This window comes from Microtus ochrogaster, linkage group LG5, assembly GCF_000317375.1.
Source record: "Microtus ochrogaster isolate Prairie Vole_2 linkage group LG5, MicOch1.0, whole genome shotgun sequence".
Lineage (NCBI taxonomy): Eukaryota > Metazoa > Chordata > Mammalia > Rodentia > Cricetidae > Microtus > Microtus ochrogaster.
The window spans coordinates 19020100-19028136 of record NC_022031.1 but is presented as its reverse complement, the minus strand read 5'-3'; the positions used below and the strand labels follow the sequence as shown (position 1 = coordinate 19028136).

The window sequence follows — 8037 nt, the reverse complement described above, 5'->3', positions numbered from 1 at the left end:
TTTATCAGTCTAGCACAAGCAAAATGAATTGTGATATGACAGGGACTTAAAAGATCTTTAGTAGTGGCATAAATAGTAACTGAGGGAAGTTGCATCACTATTACAACTTTATTATCCACAACATCCCAAAGGTGTGTGCATGTGTGTGTGTGTGAGAGAGAGAGAGACAGAGAGAGAGACAGAGACAGAGAGAGAGACAGAGAGAGAGAGAGTCACTCTCTCTGTTCATTATCAATGGTCCCTAAGAATACCATACAGTGGGAAAGTCAAGAATGTTTTCCTTCTATTTGTACGTTTTCACTAATAGGTGTTCAAACATGATTATACACAAAACATTGAGAGCCATCATTTCTCTTTTACAGGTGACATCAGACAGGACTTTCTTATGGTAATAGAATAAATTGTCCAGACACAGAAAAGAGAAGCCATCAGACACGTGGGTCTTTCCGGAATATACTCATATCTTTCCATACTGAACTACAACCTATGAACTGATCTAGAACGCAGTGCCTCACAGACCTGCATTAGTCTTCCTGGTGTGAAGGAACTGGTAACTGATGGAATGCACATGATAGCAAATCATACTTAGTGAACAGAGAAAAACTGGCCTGTTCTCTGAACGCCCTGAGGAAAGCTTTCCTTGCTTTTTTACCTCCCCGTGGACCTCCTGAGTTCCGCATTCTCACCCAGTTACCCTCAGTGGTCTAGAATCAACTGGTTGCTTCGGCTGCCCCTGCCCTGCACCAAAATGGAGATTAGAAGAAACAGCCTTGGCATCTATATTCCTAGAAGTGTGACCTAACTGACACGGTGCAGAGTCACATGAGCCTGAAGTTAAAAACCTAATACCCTGAGCTCCGCAAGCTGTAGGAGTGTAGAAGACTACATAAAAGGAACGGCAAAATTCCAGAAAGTTCTCTGAAAAGTCACATATGAGCAAATCCAAATACTATTACTTTAAATATTTTTCAACTGGTGCTTCAAAAACTCCCACGGATATTTATTTGTATGAGGTACGATTGTGTCATTGTCCCCAAAACATTGATAGATATTTAATTAGTAATACTCTTCTCCTTAAATTAACCTGTTTCGTTTTCAAAAGCCATGAAAACTGTGCATGAAAAAGGTAAGGCACTAATGGGAAAAACGAAATAAATGGGAAGTGAATAATTTTATTCCCATTTCTCTGCTTCCACATTTCCAGGCAGATAGTTACGCACTTCTGAGTTTTCCTGTCACTACTATTTGTTGTCCTGAGAAAAATAAATAGAACGAAGGCATAAACACTATTAACGCCTTTGCTTCTCACAAAAGTCCCATAATCACGATCGGTAGGTTCTGTTGTTTCTAATTTTCCAGGTAAGGTACAATTAGATAAACTGAGGCACTGAACAGCACCCACACTGCGCACCAGAATTTTCTTAAAACATTTCTCTCTGAACTAGATAAAATTCAAGAAGTATCTCTCCTTAAAATGCGGGGGTAATTCTGGGTCATGAAATATGCATGGGCCCAGGCAAAGGCCATCCAAACCTGGGAAGCCCGAGACTGCGCTGCGCAGCAAGTAAGGTTGGACAGAACAGCTGTAACCTGGACGTGAGTACGTGCAGAGGTGCGTGCAGAGCCTTTGTTAGGACACCCAGAGGCTCCCGGAGCAAGGTCTGCCTGCACCCGCCATCCCGAAGGGATTCGGGTACCCACGAGGTCGTGCGACCGCGACCCCGCGCATGCGTGGCCATGTCAGCGTTGGAGTTTACCTGGTGCGCTGGGTGAGGAGGCGCAGGGCCAGGAGCAGCAGGGTGATGGTGAAGAGCAGGCCCGGGAAGGCGAATGGCTTCATCGAGCCTGCGTCTGGGGTCGTGGCTCCTTCCATCCAGACGCGCTGGCGGCTCTGCAGGGGGCGATGGCTTCTGCACGGTGCCCTGTCTTTCTCACCCGAGGCTCTGGCCTGCCCGCGGCAGAATGTCACCGCGGTCCCAGAAGCTGAACTACAAAGTTAGTGGAGTCCCCTCCCCCTGCCTCCCCCTGACCCAGGCGCACCGCCTCTCACCGCCTCCCGCTCCAGCGGCAGGAACTCTGCCAAGGAAGAGGGAAAGGATTAGGATTTCCCCAGAGGGAGCCACGAAGTCCTGGAGGAGGGGGGTTTTGTTTCTGAGTCAGCAGTGAGCCCACAGGAGGGACCCTGCCTTTCACCTATCTTCACTCACCATCTTAGGGACTTGGCCCTGTGGCTTGGATCTTCCTAAACTGCCAGTGCACACTACAGGATGGGCTCCCCACCTCCTTCATCACCAACATCCTATCGTGCTTATACTGAGGTAAAGGGCATAATATATGCAAAGGCTCACACCATAGACTGGGACAAGGAGGCCAGGCCATCTTCTAGAAGGATTGCTGAGCAACTCAGCAAGAGGCCACAGGTAAAAGTAAGCAACACCACATTATACAAGGCAGAGAAAGAAGGCACTTGGAAAGTGTCTTCTAATGGGGTCAATAGGGGAGATATATCTATTTAGTAGATACTGGCTTTTGGTTGTCAAACCCTGCCTCAATATATAAAGTAAGACTGGCTGAGGAAGAGACCTGATGTTTTATCATATTGTATGCATGCATGCTTCTACCTCTGCTTAAAATATTTTTGTATATTAACACAATTTTAGGATATATTTATCATATTACAATGTAGATTTCTACCTCTGAAAAAGATACTTATACATTGTTTACATTTTGAGGTCATTGTCCTCATTTGCACAGTTGTATAATATTGTATAATATTCTAATATGAAGTCTTAGTCTTTAAGTTATATAGGTATTAAGAATTATAGCTCAATAGTCATCTATGTTTGTCATACTTATAGTTAGACTAATCGGGTTCTTTAGATAGATAGAGATTGAATTCTGCATAGATAGGTAATCTTCAACCACTTCAAAGAGCCATACAATATGGCATTTAAATAACTTCTATTGAAGTGAGACACAATTGCTCCTGGCAGCACTGATCTATTCCAGAGAGAATGTTGAGCACCAAAGACACTCCACTAGGAGTTTGTTTTCTTCTTGGCACAATTGGCCTTTGGGCAAGGAGCTGCCCATTCCTCAACCACTGACAAGGTACATGGTATCCGGAAATTGATAAGCAGGACACAAGGAAAAAGACTGTCAAATCTTGCCAAGACAGAGAAAGACAGTTCTGAAAATTTTCCTGCCTCTGAAAATGGTCTGTCAGCTATTCTAGGCTTTAGCCAAAGTTGATTGCTTCAACGTTGCAAATGAGACTTTGGGTGATTGCCAAGGTAGCCTGTTGTCTCTGTCATTTGTTGTACATTTTTGGAAGTTACTTGATTGCACTTCCTGCTTACTCAAGTAATATTATTTCCCTTCTCGGATCTTCGATGGGGTTGAAGACTAGATAGTTGTAGTTACTTTTCTCTCATGACTTGGCCAAGTTATTTATTATATAAGACTTAAACTCATTAGAATAGGATAATTATTAAAACATTTATCACGTGTTTCTTGCTTGATATATTTGTTCTTATTGCATATAACTTTGTATTAGACTTAGAACTCTCTTATTTAAACAAAAGGGGGAGCTGCTGTAGGAATTCCTACCACCAGTAGCCATTAAGTTACTGGTGCACTGGGATGTGGCCTCTTATACTATTTATGCCAATGTAATGTGCACTTCAGGCCTTTTTTCCTGGTGTGGGATTCAGTTTGCTGTTCTTCGTTTCAGCAGAGGATATTGATTTGTGAGTCTACCCCTAACTAAATAACCCTCCACTATTCTCACTTCTGAGCCAGTGTGGGATTTCTTTTAAGCATCCACCTTCATGATGTTAACTCCAGGATGAGCGCCCACACCAAACGCAAATATAGATCCCATCCTTCCCCCCACACACACACCTTTTTTCCTGAGTAATGACCATACAGCAGATATTACACGTTTATTCCCAAAACTTGTGTTTGAGTTTTAGTAGTATTTAATAGAAAATATCAGGATATCAAGCTGTCCTGTGGACTCAGTTGATGAGTATTACCCTTCTAACTAAATCCTATTCTATATACTCTTAATCGTCTCTTCTGGGAAAGACACAGTTTATGTCCTCACCCTGTCTCTGAACAATTGCTATTAACAACTTCAAAATTGTTTCCATGCCTCTCACCTTTTTACACAGACCTGCTTTTACCCTGTCCCAAACTCTGAAAGAAAGTGATAAATACTCCATGTGCAATGAAAAGTGTTAATCCCAAAGATTTGAGGAGAAAGATCACCAACCCCAACAAAATTAGTTAAATCAAGCTTTTTTTATTCCTGTACAGAAGCTGCCTCCCCCTATGGTGGGTTTGAGAGGCAACATTGGACATAAGAAAGACAAGATTTTTATAGCTCAGGGTAGTGGTGTTTCCAAATTGTGGGAGGGGTGTGCAAAATAGACAGAGTTATAGAAGCAGAATATTGCAAGGTGGTCATAATAATAAAGTTAGAACAAGATAGTCATAACCTTTTGAAACAATGGTAGGGTTTTAAGATAGTCATTACAGCTTTTTGGAACAAAGACATGATTGCAAGGTGCTCATAAGGTAGTCATAATAATGGGTGGTCATAAGAACAGATGTTCATATAACCTTTTGAAACAAAGGCATGGTTGCTGTTTCCAGGCAGTACTGAGAACCATTTGTAGTTAAGGTTACAGGTGGGGCATAACTCAATCTTTGAGAAACAGAGATTAAATCATAGACAAGAATGAACCAAATTTGTCTTTACAACAAGATGGTTTTCAAGCGTAAGATGGAGGCAGGCAGTTCATCAGAAGTCCTCCACAATTTGTCTCTTTGACACAAGTCACCTTGCTATGACTGTTCCCATGAAATTCATTCCTGGTCCATTTTGTCCTCACATCCCACCCACCCACTCCTATGATTAAGAGTTCCTTCTACCTGAAAACAAAATGTGCTCTCTCCTCTAAATGTTCACATTACCTCTCCCATCAAGGTCCAGCTTCAGTTTTACTATTTAAGGGGTTGTTGTTGGTGTTGTTTGATTGTTTGTTTCTATTTCGTTTTGTTGAGACTATGTCTTATCATCAACACAAGTTTGCTTGGAACTCCATACGTAGAGCAGGCTAGGCCCAAACTAGTGGTAATACTCCTGTCTCTGCTTTCTGAATGCTAGGATTACAGATGGTTGCCTTGTTTAAATCCCTCTCTCCCTCATAAAATCATTCAAAAGTCTACTTTTGTTGTTAATCATTTCTTACGGTACACTGTTGCCACTTTCATCCCATCGAATTAATTTTCCATTACATCTGCTATTTCTGTGTCTGTTTCTCTTTCTATAATAGGTGGATATTATGCCAGAATCAAAAGAATCATTTTACCACAACTAAACACATCAAGGAATAAAATAGATACCAAATAATGCTTTCAATATTATTTGTTGTCTAGTCACAATTTACATTTCAAATGGAAAATGGATGATTTTCATTTGTTAAATCTGAAAAACCTCATTTAATTCCAAGGTACAAAGAGCTATGAGAACTCTGTGATTATGGCTACCTGCCGGTTCCCTTCAGAAGCCAGCCACAATGATTTCAACATTGGTTTTCAGCGTTATCTTGTGTACTTTGGATACTCTGATTAGACCATAATCAACAGCCAAATCTAAAGGAGTCATCATGGCTTGGCTTTAAGATCTGAGGTCTCCAAAAATGGAAATATCTTCAGAGTTAGGTGACAAACATATATTACCATATCATTTTCACACCAACGAGTGGGTGGGGACAAGGAGAAGCAATAACTGAAGTAAAAACAGAGAGTCAATGGGAAGAGCAATACATTTGAGTCTCAGAAGAGCCATGGAAATCAGGGTGCTGTTCAGGTCTCCCTTATCTATCACATCACTATAATGGTACCATAGTTTAGATATGGTTCATCATGAAGGGCCCATGTGCTAGAGACTTAGTCTTTTGAGAAATGGGACATTGTGAGCTTGTGGCAAATGTAAACAAAATGTACTGCCTTTTCCATTAGAGAAAATGCTATTTAAAAATTGCATATGGACTCAGCATGTTTGTGTTTATGTTTTCTGTGTATGTTAGTGTGTGTGCACAATGACTAAGGTTGCATATATTTATACAAATATATATATATATATATATATATATATATATATATATATAACAGTATTGTCTCTATAAACAATTGCTTCTATGTAGGATATATATGTATACACACACATACAAAACAACCAAAGAAAAAGGCTTTCAATTTGAGTTAGTGTGATGGACATGGGAGGGGTTGGAGGGAGGGGACACAGGGAGGTAAGAGAAAGGAGAAAGTGATGTAATTTTATTTTGATTTAAAATGTAAAAACACAAAAACAAAAACAGCAGAAATTCTTCCAGAGTCAGCTCTTTTGAAGTAAAAGATGCATTGAAGGCATACTTCCTGGTAAACATTGCATTATGCTCTATGCTCATCATCTTAGGTTGCTATAGCCACTCAGGTAAGACTGTGAGGCCAAGCTCTGATGCTCAAAATGAGGCACAGGTGCCTCTGGTTAGAAATAAAAACCCAGTAGGACCTACTCTGATCCCCAACTGGATATGCTAGCCTTACTGATTTGGTGTTTTAATCCCTTAATTGGTAGGAGAAAACGAATCTCATCAAGACCCCTAGACAGTAACGATCCCATCTGTAGTTGGGCTCCTACTAGACAGAGTTCAGTCAATGGGAGTAATCTAGTTTGAAACTCCAACCTTTAAAACTGAACTAAATATTTTTTTTTCTTAACAATGGATCTATCCTCAAGTTATTTTGTTACACTAGCAAAAATAGGCAAATACAAGTAGCCAATTCTTTCTTTCTTTGCTAGTGGTTGAATCTGGGGCCAGATGTCTTAATAAGGATCCACTTTCTAGCCCTTTCTCTCTCTTTCAAATGGAATGTTAAGACTGGAATTTTGACCCTCTTTTCATTAGAACTTCTCTTTTGATTCTCAGGGACCTATTTGATAAATGAATAATGGCTAATCCCTCCTACTTTTCAATTTGGTATATCTAATTTTCGTGTTCAGACTCAGATATTCTGTTACATTGGACTCAGATGTAGGTAATTTTGTAAGTGTAAGCCAGGTCCATGGACTACATTTGGTTTGCTGGATCTGTTAAATATAAATACAGTGTCTTTCTTCTTTCAAAGAAGATGAAATGAAGTGAACAGAAATTAATAGTAAATAAAGGTAAGAAAAGAAATTACTTACCATGTGATTGTGAAGTAACAATGGGGGAATTCAACAGCATGCACCCATATGGTTTCAATCTCTTGAGTTTTCCCCCAAGCAAATGTTATGGTAGGGATCTGGTACATGACAGATTCCGGGACAATGTGGAAACTCCCTGGACTCTATGAGGGTGACCCTAGAAGAGACTCCTAGTAATGGAGGACACAGAGCCTGAATTGGCCAACTTCTGTAACCAAGCAACTCTTCCAGCAGATGGACTGGGACACTGGGACACGAACCCAGACACAAAACCTTTGACTTACAATTTGTGCTCTATGCAAGATGTGCTGAGCTGCTAGTGGTGCAGAACTTGTGGAACTGGCCAGCCAAATGACTAGTCCAACTTAAGACCCATACCACAAGAGGGAGCCCATGCCCGACCCTGTGTGGAGGGCCAGAAACCAGATGCAGGACAGCCCAGAGACCCAAACATTTCTGGGGGGGGGGGGAGGGTGGAAGTCAATTAAATGAGTGATAATGATACTCTGCTATTCTTACAGGCCAGAGCTTAGCATAATCACCATCAGAGAAGCTTCATCTGGCAGCTCATGGGAACAGATGCAGAGACCCAAACGTTAGGCTGAGCTCAAGGAACCCCGCAGAAAATGGGGGCGGGGGTACAATTATAAGAGTTAGAGGGGTTAAGACACCAGGAAAACACAACCCACAAAATCAACTTCTCAGGACTCATAGAGGCTTACAGAAACTGAAGCTACAATCAGGGAGACTGTATGGGTCTGAGCTAGTTCCTCTGT

At 41.1% G+C, this 8037-nt stretch overlaps 1 protein-coding gene across 1 annotated transcript in view; it reads right to left on the bottom strand.

The window, feature by feature from the left end:
• The window catches only part of LOC101986976 (25-hydroxycholesterol 7-alpha-hydroxylase), a 170168-nt gene extending 168193 nt beyond the window's left edge, over positions 1 to 1975 (bottom strand). Inside the window, exon 1 of the mRNA XM_026786728.1 lies at positions 1758 to 1975. Within this exon, the coding sequence (XP_026642529.1) occupies positions 1758 to 1873 (116 nt within the window). The 5' untranslated portion in view covers positions 1874 to 1975. The remainder of the gene's footprint in view (positions 1 to 1757) is intronic.
• Positions 1976 to 8037: the final 6062 nt, after the last annotated feature.